We start from the raw sequence: 20127 nt of genomic DNA, 5'->3' as shown, positions 1-20127 counted from the left end.
TTTAGCAAGGAAATAATAGAAATTAAATAATCACTAAAATAAGGAATTCTGGCTAGGCATGGTGATAACAGATAGCTTTAATCATAGCAATTGGAAGGCAAGTGAATCTTTTTAGTTTCAGGCTAGTCTGGACTACATATTAAGTTCCTGAATCGCCAGGACTCGGTATGCTTGCATGTGCATGTGCACGTGCTATGGAGGAGATTAAGGGGGACGATTGGTGGAACAGACAGATCCCATTGGCAAGATGGCCTTTGCGCAGATTTCATGGTTGTGAAGAACTGTTTGTCTGCCTCTGGGCATTCAAGGCAGGAGGAAGGCCAGTTGAGGAATCTTAAACAGGCCAGAATGGATAAGGAGTGGGTGAGAGGAGGATACCAGGCCCTGTGTTGTAATTTCTTGTGTTTGTATGTTTGTTGAGATGGGGTTTCTTGTATCTCTGGCTTTCCTGGAACCTACAGCATAGTTAAGACTGACCTTGAANTCCTNATCTTCTGCCTCCACTTCTTNAGTGNTANGATTTGGTTTNGTCTTTTTTTTTTTTTTTTTTTTTTTTTTTTAATTNGGNANCANGNACCAGATTTANTNAGACAGTCAACGGAGCCTTAACCTGCCAGTGTCAAGCTGCCATTCTTACTTCAGAGGCCTTCCTGTCCTGCTTGCTCTTAACTTTGTAAGTCATAAAGAGTCCTCTGCATGTGTGAAGGGCAGGACTTCTCATTATTCTTCCTTCCATCTGCCAGTAGGCTCACAGGTGCAGGGAGGCTTCAGGTCTGCAACCTTTCGGTCTCTCAGACTGACTTCTCACCAAATGTCGCAATCTTCTTAAAATGTCGTATTGGAACCAAAGGAAATTGACTCATTCTTGATTTGAATTGCAATGGTTAAGGTTGTGACATGTCAGTGGTCATGAAGTGAATGTCCGTGTGAGTTTTGGAGAGCTCAGCTCAGATTGTTGAAGGAAGGCCTTTGATCTGAGTCTCCTTTGATGTCAGCACCCTTATGTGCCAGGGGACTCTACAGTTAACATTGCAATTATGTGATATGTGTCCAAGCCTTTTTTAAGATTTTTGTTTATTTGTTAGGTTTGGTTTCTTTTCTCTTTCCCCNCCCCCCCCCGCCCCCCCCCAATCCCCACCACCACCAGGTTTGGTTTCTTGAGATAAAGTTTCATTCCGTGGCTCTCAAGCTGACTTGAATTCATAGTAATCTTCCTGTTTTAGGCTTCCATATATTCACTTGAAAAAGTGAAGCCTTTTTTTTGTTTTGTTTGTTTTTTTGGTTGTTTCTGTTCCATGTATGTGTGTGTGTGTGTGTTTTGTTTTTGTTTTGTTCTTCTGGTGTTGGGGAGTTCTGGTTTTTGAGACAGGGTCTTATTATGTAGTCCTGGCTTTCATGAAACTCACTATATAAGCCAGGCTGGCTTCAAACTCAAGATGAGATCTGCTTGCTTCTGCTTCCTAAGTGCTGGGACTAAAGGCATGGCCACCAAGCGTGGCTTTGTGTGTGCGTGTCTTTAAATAATGAAAGAAATGAGTTTCATCTTGAACATTATATTACATTTTACTTTGTTCTTATTTATTTTTGAGACAGGGTCTCAATATGTAGCCATGGCTGTCCTGGGACCTTACTATATAAATCAGGCTGGCCTTGAAATCACTAAGATGCCTCTGTCTTTGCTTTTTTCTTTTTCCTAAAATACAGAAGGAAAAATTCATATGGATTCAATTGGATCCTAACCTGGGAAGAAAAAATGGTCTTTTAAAAATTTAATGTAGAGTTTTGTATAGCATGATTAGAATTCATAATTGTGCTTAAGCCTCAAGTGCTTAGCCTGCAGTCCTGAGCCACTATCTCACAAGGAGAAACATGTTATTTGTTTATTTACTTTTGAGAGAGGGTCTCCTGCTGAGGCCTAGGTAGTGTTCGTTGACATAGAACTTAAAGTGATTTTTCTGCCTCAGCCTTCTAAATATTGGAATGACATGACATGTGTCACTATGCACGTCTGGCAAGAAAGAAAACTTGAAAATAAGACACAAACTCCATTTATTTCTTGCTTCTTGTATTTGTATGATAAAATAAGCATCATAAAGAATGCCTGTCTTCTCTAACTCCTGTAACCTAGCACTTGGGAGTTTGTGGGAGGTTAACTATAAACTTGGGGTGCTGTTCTTACAGGGTTCAATTCCCATCATCCACATGGTGATTCACAGCCTTCTATAGCTCCAGTTCCAAGAGACTGACCCCTCGTGAATTTCTTTAAAAAGAAAGACAAACAGAAAAGACCAGTGATCTAGGAGTGGCACTGAACACCTGTAGTCCCAGTACTTAGGAGATAGAGGCAGGAGGACCAAAAGTTGAGTGTCAGCAACCGTGAGGTAGGCCAGCCTGGGCTGTGTGAAGTCCTGTCTCAAAGACAGCTCTTTTTTTTTTGAGGTGCTGACTATTGTTGGGCAATCACTGTTGTTGTTCCTCTTATCAGAAATGAGGGGCCTGTTCAAGGTCATGACCCAGTCTATAGCAGAACAGGACTTAGAACCGGGACAGCTGAGTTCCTTATTTCTACAGTATTGGATGATAAGCAGTCTGGGGGTATTGTAATCCAGCCTGTATAGTTGGGCAGGCATGCATCACTCAAAAGACTGAGGCAAGCAGAGTGCCACAGGTCTGAAGCCTGCCTAGGCTAGCAGTGGCCTATCTCAAGGATACCAAGTCCCCCTCTGCCCATGCTAGCAACCATACTTAATACAGTAGGGTTCACAAAAAGGAAAAAATAAAAAGATGTGAAAGTAGAGGTTGACATACTGAGGAAGAGGGGTTCAGTGGAAAGGGTGGGGACGGTAATGTGGGAAATAAGATCAAAATTCATTATATATATGTTTGAAATTACAACAACAAAGAAAATGTAGCTTAAGTATTTAAGTCTTGTCATTTCCTGGGAGCTTTCTTGAGATAGCTCCGTTAATCTTAGCAGTATGTAAGTTACTATGAAAATACTCGTCTAAAGTGGTTTATTCAGGGCACCCCAGAAAGCTGAGCTGAGGGTCACTTAGAGTCTGGATTCTTTCTGACTTCACATCTCTCCACTCAGCCCTAGAAAGTGGTTCATTCCAGTCAGTGGTCATTCAGATTTGTCATCAGTCCTGGGGTGGGGAGTGGATCTTCATACTCTGTTGTGTTAAGGTATTGTTTTCTCTTGAAGTTTTTGGTTTTCTCTTGTAGTATTTCAATTGAAGGTGTACTTTTGAGGATTGTTGTCTGTGCTGTGCCACCAATAGGACCCTCAAGTCAGGGACCCTGTTTCTCAGGCCCCGTGGTGGAGCTCTGTTGTGGTTCTAGGATCTAAGAGATGCCTCTTTAGTGTAGATGCCCTAAAGCTAAACAGCTCATCCTAGCCACACTGCATACATCATCTGGGCTGTTGGCAGATTGTCTTTGAATTGAATATAAACCATAGCCCTGTTCATTTCACCTCATCTATTAGAGTATCGGCTTCTGTTAATTCCTTATGAACTGTTTCTGTGTCGTACCTCCAAGGTCTTCTCATGACCAGTGGTAAGGATTCAGCATTGCTTGCCTGCTTTTCTCTTCTTAATAACCCTTGCATCATGGAAGAGTATGTCCACTTAGTCTATTTGTCCAGAAATGCCGGCTTCTCTGAGGTCCTCCTCAAGGTCAGACTCTAGCCTCAAGATGCAGATAATGTCTGACTCTAGGGCTTGTCAAAGCATTATCTCCTACTTGCATTCTGCCTTTGCCAGCCTCCAGTCCTCTCTGGTCCTTAAGATGCTCTTGTTCCAGTGGCTCCATGGGTTCTCCTATCTGGAGCGGTTACCAGGCCTGGCCCTGGTTAGCTTTCCCAGTCAGCTGGGATCTGTTCCTAAGCGTAATTCTATAACTAAAGGTAATGCTGCTTGAGGAGCACCCCCACTCCTCAGAGCCAGGGGCGGGCTCACCCTGGGGAGGACCAGGAGACTTAGCACCGTTCTCGCTTCCTGAGATTGAGAAAGGTAGAGTCGGACCCAGATCTTCCCTTTAACATCACTCTTTCTTTTTTGTATTTGGACAAAATTGCAAAAACTTTAGAAAAATGGGAAGAAAAACAAAACAAAACAGGTCTCTGTCTTTCTCTAGCACAGCTACAGCTTCCATTTGTCCTAAGATTCTTTGATAGTCACTGTCTGGTAAACATTTAATATGAACCACAAATATATCTAAGTACAGTTAACCTTTATAGAAGATACTACTAAAACCTAAGCAGTGCGGTCTGGAACAGGCCCAGTGGGTAAAGCAGCAGTGTGAGCTTGAGGTGCTGAGCTGGATCCAGGAGCCATGTACAACTATAAACAGTAACACAGGTCTGCAGTCCTTGTACTCCAACTGGAGATGAGAGGCCATGAATGTGAGGGTGAAGGGCAGGCAAGAGAGAGGTTGAGAGTGGGGGACAATGTCACTATATTTTAATTGTTAAAAATAAAATTTAAAAATTTAAAGCAATGGACTAAAATATACAATTTCTGTATTCAGAATTATTTAATACCATTTTTTGTTTGCACTGCCCTTTTTCTCTTTTAGAGAGAAGGGTGGGGGCTGGGGTGGTTGTGTTGTTTGTTTTGTTTTGTTTTGTTTTTAAGACAGGGTCTCAGTCAAGCTGTCCTCAAACTATGCTGTGTAGCTGAGATTAGACTTGAACTCCTGATCCTCCTGCCTCCAGTCTCCACAGCGCTGGAATTACAGGGGTGTCCCACCATGCCTGGCCCCTATTTATTTATTTTACTAAGTATTAAAAATATCACACACACACACTTGTGGTCACTGCAGTTCAGACTGATTGTGTGTGAGCTCTGTGGCTAATGTGGGATCACACTGAGTAGTGTAGTAAACTTCACTCCCAATGTTGCCCTTCAGTTTAATGTGACTGAAATGGTTGCCACCTTAAAGTAAATGTCAGACTTGTCTCATTTTTCTCCACTATAACCCATTTTTAAAAATTTTAACCCAGAGACTGTAGATGGTACTCCATAGGTGGAGAGCTTGCCTAACATGCCCGACATTCTGGGTTCCTTCCCCAGCATGGTATGGTGGTGTGTACCAGGGTAAGCCTCAGTTGGATGTGTTTGAGGCTATCCTGGGCTACATGAGAATCCCCACTCCTCATGCATAGAGTTGATAACCTCTAAGAAGCACGGACACCTGTTGCTCTGCTCTGGTCTAGGCGTATTGCTGTGGGTAAAGTGTTAATTGCTTGCTTCATTTACAGGCCTTAGTTTCCCCCAAAGATGAATCATTCATGTTCAGCCATTGGGCTGCTTCTGTCGACCAGTTTGGGGTTTGTACACATCTTACATTTATAACTAAAGTCGTGATGACCGGCATGGTGTATCTGGCCATTCCCAAATACAGAGCACCTCTCAGGTGCTAAGTGAAGGCTGCTAGCCACTGGCTGTGCTCTGTGCTGCAAAGATACTTCCAGGAAGATGGCTTCCATGTCATTCTCTCTTGTGTGCTTTCTGGAGTCTTTACCTAGAGTTTGACTGTCTCTCAGTTTCAACATCACTGGGCCTTAGAGGAAGACTAACTTAGTAGACAAGAAACTAGTAATTGCTTTAAAATTTTATTTATTACCTTTGAAGGTAAATGCATGTTGTTCTGTAGATCTGTTTCCTCTTGAGGAAACTATGTGCTGTACTTGTTCTTCATGGGCTGTTTGGTGGGAAGTGCTGCGCCTTCTCTAAGGGTCCCAACTGCATAGTTAGCCCTTAAGGTTTGAAAAGAATCTTTGCAGACTCTGCCGCACCACAGTCAGCCAGGTCTGTCAAGAGCCTGGAAGCATGAAGCCTTTAAGAAATGGCACAGACTGCTGCTCCCTTGCCCCCACTGATGGGTTCCATTTTAGAGTGAACTACTTAGAGGGCACTGACATTTGTTGTGCACATTTGTAAATTTTCATTTCCAGAAAGTAGCTTATTCAACAGAAATGTACACCAGATTTGCCTGCCCCCTCCCCCACCTAAGGTTCCTCAAGGCAGGGACTTACTTTGTAAACCAGCCTGGCCTTGAGCTCACCATTCTTCCTCTGCCTTTCGAATATTGGCATTATAGCAAATGTAATGGCCCGTCATGGCCAGTCATGGCCAGCGTGCATCTGACTGGGACTAGGGATGAGTATAGCTGCTGGGCTTTAGGCCCTCTGGGAAGGGCAGAGGTGCTCCTGATGTTAATGATCTAGGCCTACTATGCTCTACCTTGCCTCTTACCTCTATTGTCTAAACCAATTTGGCTTTTTATATAAAAACAGGTAAAGTGTGATAAGATAGAGAAGTAGAGATGTAGGGCTTTTGCTCTAACTTGTGTTGGGCGGCAGGTGGTAGCCGGAGGAAGACAGTGTTTGGAAGTTGGTTCTCTTACTGAGTTCCACCCACTGTGCCGCCTCACTAGCCCTGTCAGAAGGCTGCTGAGAATCACTGTCTTAAAGGGGACTTACTAGCCTTGACATGTCTGTGTTGATGAACCTCGGGAATCACATGAGCCTTGAGATTGTAGTGAGAATCAGCTTCTTTTGAAGCCTTTGAGTCCTTTTGTGAAATTTCTGCCAAGACACATGAATAGGTTGCTGTTTTTAGAGAAAGGCATGTAGCTCTAGATACGATTGACCTTCCCTCGGGCCACCTGCTGTCAAACCTGGAGTCCTCTCCATTCTACCTTGTATTTTTCCCCCTTTCTGAGTTTCTTAAGAGGCAGGGAAGCCAGCAGCGCTATGGGAGTTGACTCTTCAGGTTCTGTCTCACCCAGCATTTCTTCTCTAGTAGGAGCCTGTTTAGTTCTCACCTGTGGGAAACTGTTCTCTGATGTTGTTACTATTACAAGCTGGTGGTGCTTGTTACTGCTTGTGTGATTTTGTGTCTCACTTTTTAACCAAAAAGACTGGTCTTCAGCCATTGCTTTTCTGCCCAGGCCTGTGCCTGTGTGGAAGTGGCTCACCATCGGGCCTTGACTCTACTTTGAGGAAACCACCTTCACTGGGGTTATCCTTGAAGGCAGATCAGTGGTTCTCCCCAAGGCCTGTCCTCATCTTTGGTTTTTCTCTCCATGGTAACTCTGTCTCTGAAAAAGTTCTCTTGACCTTTAAAATTAGTTCTACAACTGCCTTTGTTCCTAAAATAAGAGTGTCCTGAGACTTAGGTCAGATTCTGACTATTGCCTACACGGTAACTAATGTCTGTTAGACACAGGTTTGTGCGTCCGTTTCCCACACAGAAGGGTGTGGAGTGCCTGGCCCCCAGACTCTGTGTGAGCTGCTGCTGTTCCTTCTTAGTCCTGTGTGTAAACACGGGTTTGCAAGAAGAACTGGTAAGGCTGCCCCGCATCTACCTTGACTCTCCATGCTGCTCCGTGTATGTATAGAATAGCTAACCTTCTTAGTCCCTGCAGCCACAATTTGTCCTGCCCCACAACTCTGTCCCGCCTGTTCAGAAGAGGCATGTCTACTCAGAATTAGTGGATTCTAAACATCAAAAACCAAACAGGAGAAACAGTCACCCATGTGCTTACTAAGCAATGGTTGATCTGCGGACACATTGACTTACCAGGTTCATGTGGTCACAGGACTCACGTGAACATTGTCAGTTGACTCAGCTGACTGAGAGCCTTTTCAGAAAACAGAAACTGAAAACCCAGGTCCATTCCATAGTCCGTGCCATAATCCCAGAACCTTTATGTTTATTGTACGAGTGCTATGAACTCATAAGGCTTGGGACGGGCCCTCCACATGCATACGGTTGTGGCTGCTTCTGTAGTCTTGTGGTTTGAAGGATGAGGGGCATTGATTGCAGAAGAGTCTGGCATTTTCTGACTTTAATCTTTTGTTTCTCTTCCCTGGAGTGGATGGAAATATATTTTGTGGCATCCTGTATCGTGTGTGTGTGTGTGTTAACTTTTTAAACTTCTTGAGTATACTAAAAAGGATAAAATAAAGTAAACCTGAACATTTTTGGGGATTGTTGATTGGCCAGGGGCAGCCTGCCCACGTGACCAAGAGCACTTCTGCTTTTAGCAGGATCTGGAGGAAGGGCTGTATTGTGTTTAGCCTTAGGGATGCTTTGAACACTGGGTTTAAAAGTCAGCTGGCTGCAGTGGTGCACACCTTTGATCCCAGCACTCAGGAGGCAGAGGCAGTGGAGGCCAGCCTGGTCTACAGAGTGAATTCCAGGACAGCCAGGGCTACACAGTAGTAAGACCTCATCTCAACATTTTTTTAAAAAATTAAACAGAACAGACCCATATTCTTTGAGGACCTCCTATTCCCAAAGCATTGCTCTGAGCCTTTATAATTCCGTCTTCACTGAAGACTACTGTGAGTGAAACTGCTGTCACCTAGAGGTCCATGGTCACTCTCTGGCTTGCTGTGCTCGCCTCTCACTTTACCTCTGGGTACTGGGTACTTTTGTGGTTTCAGTTGTAAGTACCTGAAAGAGAGACTGGGAGAGCACAGGCCTGTTCAGCAGCATCAGCACCAGCCATCTCAAGCATTCTCGTTTCCAGAGTCTGCTTGTCTCCCCTGTCCCAGATGCACATGCTTGGTTAAGTACTAAGGCTGCCTTCTGGGAACTGTTAGGAAAATACCTTTAAAATAGGCAAGTTTAAAAAAAGACTGTACACTTATTTTTAATCCCAGCACTTGGACTGAATTAGGAAGATCACAGTTTCAGAGTAGATCTGGTCTCAGTAAGTGAGACTGGGGTATAAATGTGCACAGAGATTTATTTGTCAGGGATGGAGAAGGTAGAGGACTTGTAGTCAGGAAGGAGCAGCTGTGGGCAAGAATGTCTATGGGACGAATGGAGAATACAACTCTGTCATGTGAGCACACTGTCACTGTCTTCAGACACACCAGGAGAGGGCATCAGATCTCATTACAGATGGTTGTGAGCCACCCCGTGGTTGCTGGGAATTGAACTCAGGACCTCTGGAAGAGCATGCAGTCAGTGCTCCTAACCACTGAGCCTTCTCTCCAGACCAACTCCATCTTCTGAACCCCCACCTTGCCACCTGCCATTCTCTGCTAAACAGCTTCGTTGACATTTCTGTCAAAGGGGCAAGATATTTTTATTAGTCCCTACTAATTATGCGTTCCCTTCCCATTTTTGCCAACTCTGCCTTCAGAAGGCTCTTTGGCCAGGCAGGCAGTGGTGGCGCACGCCTCCCAGCACTCAGGAGGCAGAGGCAGGCGGATTTCTGAGTTTGAGGCCAGCCTGGTCTACAGAGTGATTTTCAGGACAGCCAGCCCTCGACACAAGGGTTTGAAAAAAACAAAAAAAAAAAACATTCAAAAAAAAAAAAAAAAAAAAAAAAAAAAAAAAAGCTCTTTGACTGCACTTACACAGGGTGACCACTCAGCTGAAAAAACCCATCCAGCTTCCCCCCGCCCCGCGCCCCATGCCCTCGTATTGCTCTGCCCTTGGTCTAACACAGTTAATTCACTGCTTCATGTGGGGCATCAGCAGTGTGCAGCACTAAGGCCATTGTCTACCGCACGGTGGGTTGTCACTCCCTGAAGCTGCCTGTTGAGTGACATTTATAATCTGTTAGTCAGTGCACTTGTCAGCATTGCCTGTGGCTTGTCTGCATCGAGATAATGCTTATCTTCTCACTAGGCAGTAAGTAAGCTTATGGGTAAAGAAGCTGTGACTAATATATTGTTTCCCCACACTGTGCCTTGTATATAAATCTTACCAGATAAATGATTGAATATGAATGATCTCTTGAGCAGATCACTTTGAGGGCACTATGAGAAGAAAGCCTGGAAAGTGTAATGTTTCCAAAGACTGGTAGAAGTTCAGGCCTTGTACACCTCACTCCATCTGTCCTAAGGTCTGTAAGTTGATCATTAGGATTTTTTTAGTATGAGTAAATGGAGATTTGCTAGTTTGAAGACTGGTGTGTTCTTTGCCTTCCCCTCACTTTTTTCTGGTTGTTTTGGAGCACTAGGCTGAGAAGCAGAATTGTCAATAATGACCCTTTTGAGGGCAAAGCTTTTGAGTGTTCAGACTCTGGAAGGAGCACTAGATGTAGGGCCACTCTGCTGCCCTGCCTTGAGCGTATATGTGTAGCAGTTGATGTGTAGAGTTGGTGCCCTGCCTCTAACTCTGGCCAGGTATGTAGCCTGTTAGAAATCTTCCAACAAGTGTGATGGATGCTAGGAGCATAGTGAACAATAACCTGTTGCTGCTTTGTTGACTTATTTATTAACGTGGTCCCCTGGTGAGCCAGGCCCACATGCCTGCTATAATTGTAGAGGTGTGGCTGTTTCCTGGGATGTCTCAATTACTTGTCCTTCCGGTGTTGACATCAAGTACTTACAGCTTTCATGCTAATCTCTTTAGACAGGAGGCAAAAATGGTAATACAATAGCAGTGTTGTCCAGTTGAGCCTCCTTACCAATAGTCTAAGGGTTTGATGAGGTCTTAAGACCATGATGGAAAAAAATGTACCCACTTTCATTCCAAGCCAGGTCTACTCCAGCCCTTGATCTTGTCATCCTGAACAGCCTGTCCTAGCAGAGTCTTTGTGGCCTGAGCTTTTCTTTCATTATTTCAGATGCAGTTGAGCTGTGTCTAGTATATACAAATCCCTGGGTTTAATCCAGAGCACCATATACAACTGGGAGTAGTTATCCCGACACTTGAAAGCTGGAGTGGCATACTCAGCTACATAGTGAGTTCAAGACCAGCCTGTCTCAGGCATTGGCAAGCTGAAGACTTTAAAGAGCCAGAGGGTTTAGAGAGGGTTTAGATTACAGCTCATGGCTGTAATCCCAATACTTGGGAGACCTGCTTGCCTGGCCTTAAAACCCTGTTTCAAATAAATAAAAGCTATAAGAAAAAATCCAGAGAGGGGCTGAGAGGAGTACAAGTTGAAGAGTCATACAGACTCCAAGCCCAGGCCATCTACAGACTAGCTGGTGGTTTTAAATAATTGAGTGTGGCTCTCTGAGACCTGGGTTCCTGGTAGAGTTCCTGAGACTCCATGTAGGTTCTGTGAGTTGCTTGACACTTTGGGATAAAGACCATAGCTAGCCTTTACTTTTTTACTCAGCCTTTTCCATCATGGCCACCCTCCTGTTTCCTTTCTTTCCCTCATGCTGTTGCCGGAGAAGGGCATGGTTCTCCTGCTATGCAGACTTGGTCTTTATTTTGTTCTGTGTTTGTTTTTTCTCATATTGCATCAGGCATCCCGGGCCCAAATCCTAGACAAAGCAACAGAGTATATCCAGTATATGCGAAGGAAAAACCATACGCACCAGCAAGACATTGATGACCTCAAGCGGCAGAATGCTCTTCTGGAGCAACAAGGTGAGCAACCAAGCTCATGGGGCAACTGGCCCTGCTGTGCCCCGCCAGGCGGGGGCTTCCACACCTGGGCTTCCGTCAAAGCTAGAGGACTATGCCTCAGAAGCAACCTCAGCCTGGCTCTGCAGGCCTTGAAGTTGAGTGTTAGAGCCTCCAGTGAGGAGATGGAGGAGCTAGGGGATTGGACATCCAAAGGCTTGTATCTTTTCTGGCCTGACCTCTCCCTTTCTCGGGGCTCAGGTTCTCTGCCTACAGTAAGGGTCACATCTGGTGTCAGGTATCTGAACAGAGCTGTGAGGTCCTTGCTGTAGAATGTGCCATGTAAGTACCAGATTCTCCAGGAGTTCAGGGACAGTGAGCCCTCCCCATTGTCAATAGTAGTCCAATCAGGGCAGCCTATGGGCCAGGCCCCTGCTGTTCTCCAATGCTCACACCCGCCTTTTCCTACAACCACAGGGGAAAGCGAGAGCTGATCAAGTTCTTTGTTCCTGGGGAATTCACTTCTCTTCCTCCCTCATGGAAGATGCAAGTAAAAGGAAATGCAAGTAACCGCCTGGGTTAGAACATCTCACATAAAATAACATGAAGGGTGACCCTCCAGGCTCGGGCCGAGCTCAACCAAGGGATGGGTAGTGGGCGGCGGCAGCGGGTTGGATGATGGGCCAAGCAGCCTGCATGTAGGGGTGTCTGTTGAAAGGCCCAGGTGTTTTGTGTGTATTGGTGACTTGCTTCCAAGTGTCCAGCTTGTCATTCCAAGTGGATTTTGTTCATGAGAGCCAACCAAAAGTTTTCTTTGACCCAATCTATTGTGTCATCCTTTCCTGCTATCATTGGGCCTTCACACCTTCATGGAGCCTAGCTTTGCTAGGCTAGCTTCTTCTCTGTCATTGCATTGCTCAGTCCAACAGGGAACTCTTGCTCTGGTCTCTATGCTGGGTCCATGGCAGGACGGTGTCTCATCACAAGCCTTCTCTTCAGGGTGGTATGGCTGTGGCTGGCCATGTCTGCTGGGCCCCCAAGCCCATCTGGGAAAGGAAAAGGGGGAACGGAAGTGTGCAGGTGGAACAGCCACCGGAAGGGAATGACTTCTGAGCCACCCTGTGCCTTGGGGTCCAGCAAGCAAACCCTTAGGAAGAACAGGCTGGACCCTGAGTCTGAGACTTGGTTGCTCCGGATCTCCAGAAGGTGGTAACATGCTCCCTTGGTTGCCTTTTAGTCCGTGCACTGGAGAAGGCAAGATCAAGTGCCCAACTGCAGACCAACTATCCCTCCTCAGACAACAGCCTCTACACCAACGCCAAGGGCGGCACCATCTCTGCCTTCGATGGGGGTTCAGACTCCAGCTCAGAGTCCGAGCCTGAAGAGCCCCAGAGCAGGAAGAAACTCCGGATGGAGGCCAGCTAAGCCATGCGGGGCAGGCCAGCAATAAAACTGTCGACTCTCTCGTCACGTCCTCCTTCTGTTCATCATTAGAACCCTCAGAACCATTGAGAAGACTCTTTATTTTCCTTTTCTCTTTATTAATTGTTATTTTTGCATAGAAGCTCTTGGACAACAGCTCTCACCCCTTCCCTGTGTCCACTATTTTTAAATGTATTCCCTTCAGGGGTTCCTGTCCCCACCAGAAATTTTAAACCAAAACACCCCAACTTGGCAGCTCTTTCTGTGGAGGACAGACGGCCGGCCAGACCTCTTGAGTACACGGTGTCCTGCCCACCCTACCAGCTCCTCCAGCCCTCAGAGCACGTGCCTGGAGGACGCCTGCTCTGCTAGGCTCTCCTCCCAGTCCTCCCTCACCTCTGTTTGGTGGACTTTGTGAATCTCTGAACTGTTCTGCTTTGACAAGAAGACCAGATTGGAGTAATCAGAACTCACTCCCTCTCCTTTGTAAGGATTATTTTTTTGGAAAAGCTGTCTCTCCTGTTGAAAGACGGGATTCTTGAAGAAGCTTGTGTGGTAGAAAGGAAAGTGGGGACAGATTTGCAGCACCCTTGGCACAGTCGGTCACTTCGGCTGTTTAAGCCTGAAGACCCAGCCTTCCAGAAGGCCACGGGACGCTGGTATGTATGTATAGGAGGCGGCGGCAGTGAAAGGATCGGCTCTCAGGAGTGGGGGTGGCTATGTGGGTGGGGCTGGGAGGGAGTTTTAGGTGGGGTTGAGGTTTTGTATTAAGGGCCAGTGATGATGTTTTGATATTTATTTCCTGCTACTGAAATTTGAATCTGAATGAAATGCCCCCTATTTCTGATGATGTCGATATTGTAAAGCGACAGATTCATAAAGTAATGATCAAATCTTCATTTCTTTCTGTGTGTGTTTCTAAGAAATAGAGCCAACTATTTTGTATGTAAATACCAAGAGCGACTTACCTGGTACTAAACCCACAGCCCAGTCCAGCCTCCCGTCCTCCTGTCCTGGAACTTGTCGCCACTGTGTGATCCAGTCCTGGCTCTGCTGTGGCCAGCAGATCCCAGTAAAGGGTTTCTCGTCTCGATGCTTCATTTCTTTGTCTTTTTCCTACTCTGTTGCCGGCATTTGCTGATTTCTAGTGTATACTTTGTAGTCTCAGTCGGTGTTGATTCCATTCCATGGAAATAAAAAGTATGTTGTACATACTGCCCAAGAATTGTCCTGCAAGTTAAGGCTTTCCCCTTTACTATAAGAATATAAATAAAAACTTATTTTATCCTTCCTGGTAGTGGTGTCTTCTTAACCCTGCAATGGCCAAGGTAGTTGAGGGAAGATCCTTTCGGAAGCTACTGGGCCTCTGGAAACTTGAAAGAGAAGCAGTGATCTCTTGCTGGAGCCTACAGAGCCAAGAGCAGCTGTAGGCAGACCTGTTTCTTCCGTGTCTCTCGGCCTAAAAGAGTGGTTAGGTGAGTGGCAGAAAGCAAGCGCCATTGAGGGAGCTGTGGCAGCAGTTCCTGCTAACCAGGTGCTCTCTAGAGGAACGGCTGGCTCGGAGCTAAGACGCTCCTTCTCCCAGTAATGAGTGTCTAGTGTAAAAGGTGGCTGGCTGGTAGTATTATTGGCCAGGGCTTTTCAGTTTCTAGAACATTCAGTTATAAAGAGAAAACAAGAGCTGCCAAAGACTGGAAGTCAAAAAAGGTCTATAACAGCATCAAGTTAACTACTGTGAAGCCAACTCTAACCTGAAGCTTTGACCATTGATGGAAAGGATTTCCAGCCAGAAACCACCTACATTTGGTCTTCCAGTCTGGCTGACCGGAAGTACTGCTCTCATAGACCAAGGGAAGAAATGAAGTCAGGTAAGTTCTTTGTTTTCTATGGCAGAGAGGGCTGGGGTTTCATTCCCTTGACGTCCGTCTTTAGTGTCTTCTTAAATGGACACTGGTAGGTAGGTAGGTCATGTTTGTCCAGGAAGCAGATAGTTCCTCAACCTCACGAGCTGTGGGGCACGAAGCAGAGTCCCTGAAGGCCCTCCTGGCCGAGGCAGAGGGCGGGCTGAGATGAGGCGTGGGCATAAGACTTGCGTGTCAGCATGTCGTCTCAGCATCCTTAGGGCACTGCACACTGGCTTGGTCAGAACAGATGTCAGGGACGATCTGCCAGTGGAGCCAGCTGGCGAGCTGGTGAGTGAGGAAAGTTAGGCACCCAGCGGGTTGGCTGGTGGGACATCTTAGGTACAGGGCCCTGGCTCCAAGATGGGTATGGGACAAGGGTTGAATTTAGGCTTCCGTCGAATCCATACACTAGTTGGATGTAAAGAGGTGCAGTGTCTAGCCGGGCTGTCTAGGGAAATCTATACTACCTGATACAACAGGTGGTGGAGGACTGAAGGTGCCGTGGGCAGTATTGACTGGGCAGGAAGGGACTGGGGCAGAGGGTGCTTTGCAGAAAAGGACAAGCAAAGGAAGCAAAAGGCACAGCTCGGTCTCCTTTGGCATGAGTATCTAGAACACGTGGCGTGGCCCAGTGATGTGGATCTTTGTTTCTGTTATTACGGTGGGTCTCCTGCCCAGAGCCCAGCTTACCTTTTGGTTTCCTGTTTGCTTGGTCACTGCAGCAGGTAACTTCCCTTAGGGACCTGTTGAAACTCACAGCTTCCTTGCAGCAGCGAGCTTGGGATGACAACTTTTGCAATTGCCCCAAGCATGGGGTGTTTAAAAATGGCCTGGTTCCTCTTCTGTGCGTGCTTTTCTGACATGCCAGTCCCCTCGCAGAGTATCAAACATCTGCTAGGCTCACAGAGCTGTCAGGGTTTGTTTGGTCTTGTTACATGCTCTTACTATGTAGGCCATGCTAGCTTGGAACTCACTAGGTAGCCAAAATTGAATTTGAGATTCCTCCTGCCTCAGTCTCCCTCTTGCTGGGATTTTACGTGTGTGCCACCACACCCGAGAGCTGTCAGCTGAGACAGGTTTAAGGAACAAAACTGAGTGGGGTGGCAAGAGTTAGAGATGTGAACTAGGACTCAAGCAGAATTCTGTTTGCAAAAATGAGAGTTTTTTTAATGCCTAGACTCTGGAGTCAGACTGCCTGGATTTCATAGCTTATCTTTCATAAAGTCATTTCCCTTAGCTTCAGCATCCTCATCTCTAGAATGAGGTTCATAATGGCCATAGCTATATAAGGCGGCTGTGTGTATACATGAGGTAATGTGACCAGTGACAGGTGCAAGATAGGCAGTGCTAGCAAGTCCCACACAAGCCCCAAAGTGAGAGTTGTCCTCTGTGTCTCCCGGATGCTTCTCACACCTGCTCTACCCTAACAGGTCTCAGTGACCAAAGAGCAGGGGTCCCAGGTCCAGACTAGCAGGTTCTTTAACACTGAAGAAGTTCCCACAGAGGCATTAGTCAGCCTTTCTCTGCAAACTAGGGTAGTGACTGTTCTGGACACCATTGGAGACCTGGGAAAATTGCACAGAAGCCCCAGTAGGTCAGGCTGATCCCAGGAGTGCTTGTGCAAGGGACTCCATGGCTCTAGCCTTTCTAACCTATAGCACCTCTGGCTCAGCAGCTGGAGTTAGTTTCACAAGTGGTCCTTGGGTCACCCAGGTTTGGCTCCTAAGAAGCAAGTTGCTGGAGCAGGTGAGGTGTAGTTGGGTTGATCTGCTAATGTGCATCTGAGGTCTGCTAGCTTGGAGTGTGGAAGTGGCTTGCCCTGCCATTCATTGCACCTGCTCCAATGGGGCTCCAAGACTCCAAGACTACCCATTACCTTTCTCAGATGTCCCTTGCAGATAACCTGCTCTCGTGACACATTGGTTAGGTTACCATATGATCCTGTTGGAGCAGTTCTTTCTCAGGCCTCTTCGAGCCTGTTCTCAGCTCCAGGGACACAAAACTCCAGACTCTTTGTTCAACAGTTTCTCTAGGCCAAGAGCAGACCCAAGTGGGAACAAGGTTTGCCAGCCTCTATGCTGCAAGGTGGAGATTAGGGGCGGGGTTACCGTACTAGTTAGCCCCTTAGGATAAAACAACAAGTTTCTGGGATGGTCGTGCATTGCCTATACTACCCCAACACTTGGGAGACACAGCGAAAAAGGTCTTTATTTCAAGGCCAGCCTGTGTTGCACAGTGAGGCCCTGCATGAGCAAACATGGTTTTTAACTACCATGCTGTGGCTTGACTGCAGTGCACTACAGTGATTGATTCCTTCCCCCACCATCACCTTGTGGTTCAGTGTCATGGCTCTGGCGCTTCTTCACTGGGACTGACCTGTGCTGGTGTAGCTGAGGCCTGTTGCTGCAAAAACAACTCCCATCTCAAAGAGGATAGAGTTTATTCCGGAGCCAAATGTAAATGGTGTGGTGGTGGGCTAGAAACCGTGATTTAGATCACCCCAAATTCCTAGTTTGGAATGTTCTAGTGTGGAGAGTCTCATGAACTTTTTTTGTAAGAACAGAACAGAATGCCATAAATTAAGGCACTTGAAAATACATTGGTGGGGAAATCAGAAAAGCAGGTTAAAGCACAATGGGGAGAACTGATGAAGGCCTCGGATACTATCAGACTGGTGGGGACTGGAGTCTTACACATTCCAAGGGAATGCTTCCTGTTCATTGAGTGTTACATCTAAAACAGAAGTAGGAAAGGAATGACTAGGGGCTCTAAAGTGAGCCCAAGATAAATTGTAGTCAGGCTCTGGACCTGAAACTTTTCAACCACTCCGTACCACCCAAGTTCTAGTCAGTTAATGACTCTCGGCAGACACAGCTTCTTCCCAGGAATTCTCATCCACAGGCCAGAGGCTTGAGCCTACATGTCTCAATTCTCTCGCTCGCTGCAGTCTTTACCTCTAGTGGCTGCCCTGGTCTCCAAAGCCACACTACAAGGACAAGAACCAAGTACCATTGTGAGACTACAGGTGTACATGTACCATGCCCTTGAAGTGTTCCAGCACTCAGATACTCAATGTAAGGTGGCAGGTCTTAGTCACCCAAGTTCCTGGCTCTGAGCTCCTCCTGCCTGGGTGCTATGAGATGTGGAGTGAGTGATCTCCATCCTGTACTGATGCTGTGGAAGTTTGGTGTATATAGATACTTCAGAAAGGGGGCCTAAGGGCGGAGCTGTTTTCCTTGCTTTCTAAAGGAGGGAGGGAGGCCTTTGAAGCAGTCTTAAGGAACAGTGTACCCTGTTGGCGCCCTCCCCCGTCCCTCCTCTGGCTGTGGCTTGTGTTTCTTGAGAACCTTTCGTACCTGCCCAGGGCTTCTTCCACGTGGGACTTGGGGTGTGGGCAAGGCATTGTTTTGAGCCATCTCGCATGAGCCTGTTTTATGAGGGTACTGAAACACCCTGGATGTTACCTGCCACCCAGTATGCCAATTCATGAGGCAGTGAGTTTTACAGAAGCCAAGGAGTTTAACCCACTAGGCCCCCAGCCTGATGAGGAGCCTTCCCCGAGGTAGAGTTTAGAAGTATTTATGGGATGGAAAAACTGGTCTGAGGTGTTGTGGGGAAGGGTGATTGAGGTGAAGAAAGATGAAGTTATCGGTGGTCTCTGTGTGTGCAAACTTCTTGCCACTTCCTAAGATGTGGGGGGAAATAGCTGTATTAGTATAACCTGGCGTGACTTGTGGGCCCCCTGACTGCCTGTTCACACTTTTCCAGTGTAGGTGGATTTGTTGATTTCAGCCAGTATGAGCCAGACAGTGCTTCCTCCAAACCTCTAAAAAGCAACTTTTAAACAGCCATGGTAACCCCATGGCGCATTAGAACCCACAGGAGTTCAGACTTCTTCTAAGTGAGCTTCAAAGGAGAGAATGCACTCTTTGATCTTTATAAATTTTAACTAGGGAGAATGGCTCATGCTTCTTACAGGAAGAAAATGGTAATTTCATTATGGAGATTCCTCACTGTAGAGCGAGAGGCAAGGCAGACAAGCCTTTTGGCTGAACCCAAGGACACTCATTCTGCTGTCTGCTGCAGATACTCGGTATGATGGGTGGGTTTAAAGGGGTGCAGAGCAGGAAGTCCTGCATTCACAGCAGCTGATCAGATCCCTTCCACCCATGCTGCCAGCTGCCCAGCAGGCTTGCTGTGAGTGCCAGGCCCCAGTCAGGACTGTTTACCTCTGATGTTCATTGCAGGGTGGGGCCCTTGTATGCCTACAGCCCCTCTGGGCTGACCTACCCAACAGTCTCTATTATTAATTTGTTTCCAGCAAACTAAAGACTGGAGGAAAACAAACACGGGATTAAGGGCCCAATATTAAGAAAGCTGTACCAGAATTTTCCATTCCAGTGCCGAAAGTGGCCAGGGATTAAGCTTTCTGCCAAAGAAAACAAACCTGATGGCACTGGCCTGTGGTGAGAGGTACACATCTCCCCATATGTTGCTTCCTGCAGAGGACCCAAGAACAGGGCCTTGCAGAATATGGTTCAGGAGGGAACCGAATGCTCCCAGGGTTGCCACTTGCCATATGGTCACTCATCCCAGCTTGCGAGTGCAGTCCTTGTTCCCTATCTCCTAGTGTCCTTATAGCTCCAAGATGGTAGGGTCAGATCTAAGGCAGAGGCTGTAACAGGGTCAGCCAGCTAAAAAAAGAATGTCACGTCCATAGCAAGCACCTACCACAGGGTCTCTGAGAGACCAGGGAAGAACTCTGAGTCCAACAACGACCACATTTCCTGAACAGGAAATGAGTCCAGGCCACTCCCTCCCTGTATGCAAAGAGCAGATGTGATGTGAGCAGGCCTTTCAGCCTAGAAGCTCCCAAGAAGTCTCAGGCTGGTCAGGTTTTGCTGCTTTACCTTAGCCAAGTACCTAGTCTGTCATGGTCCTCTACAAAGTCATTAAAAATGCACAGGGGGACAAGCCTGGATGTGCAGTCATCTCTTCCTTTTGATGGGATTGTCCCCATGTGATTTCAGCTCACGGGTGTTTGAGCAGCGTGTAGTCTTGGGGCTGCCCTGTACTACCCACTGGAGATTTAGGCAGGTTATAAAACCCGGCCCCTAGATTGCTGCAGTCTTTACCTCTAGTTGCTGCCCTGGTCTCCAAAGCCACACTACAAGGACAAGAACCAAGTACCATTGTGAGACTACAGGTGTACATGTACAATGCCCTTGAAGTGTTCCAGCACTCAGATACTCAATGTAAGATGGCAGGTCTTAGTCACCCAAGTTCCTGGGTAGAGATAAGATTCATACGTGAGCCGGGCAGTGGTAGCGCACACCTTTAGTCCCAGCACTTGGGAGACAGAGTCAGGTGGCTCTCTGAGTTCGAGGCCAGCCTGGTCTACAAAGTGAGTTCCAGGACAGCCAGGGCTATACAGAGAAACCCTGTCTCGAAAAACAAACAAACAAACAAAT

At 46.7% G+C, this 20127-nt stretch overlaps 1 protein-coding gene across 10 annotated transcripts in view; it reads left to right on the top strand.

The window, feature by feature from the left end:
• The window catches only part of Max (MYC associated factor X), a 41613-nt gene that overhangs the window by 10633 nt on the left and 10853 nt on the right, over positions 1-20127 (top strand). For 3 of the 10 annotated variants that reach the window (XM_029484321.1, XM_029484318.1, XM_029484319.1), the window contains one exon: positions 11231-11354. In XM_029484321.1, the coding sequence (XP_029340181.1) occupies positions 11231-11354 (124 nt within the window). Of the gene's footprint in view, positions 1-11230; positions 11355-11807; positions 12154-12567; positions 13646-20127 lie in introns of those variants that run through there. The other 7 variants (XM_029484323.1, XM_029484322.1, XM_021178830.1 and 4 more) reach the window with 5 other exon arrangements.

The sequence above is a fragment of the Mus caroli genome, chromosome 12 (genome assembly GCF_900094665.2).
Source record: "Mus caroli chromosome 12, CAROLI_EIJ_v1.1, whole genome shotgun sequence".
NCBI classification, from domain to species: domain Eukaryota; kingdom Metazoa; phylum Chordata; class Mammalia; order Rodentia; family Muridae; genus Mus; species Mus caroli.
The sequence above is the reverse complement of the archived record's forward strand: the minus strand, read 5'-3'. Positions and strand labels throughout refer to the sequence as shown.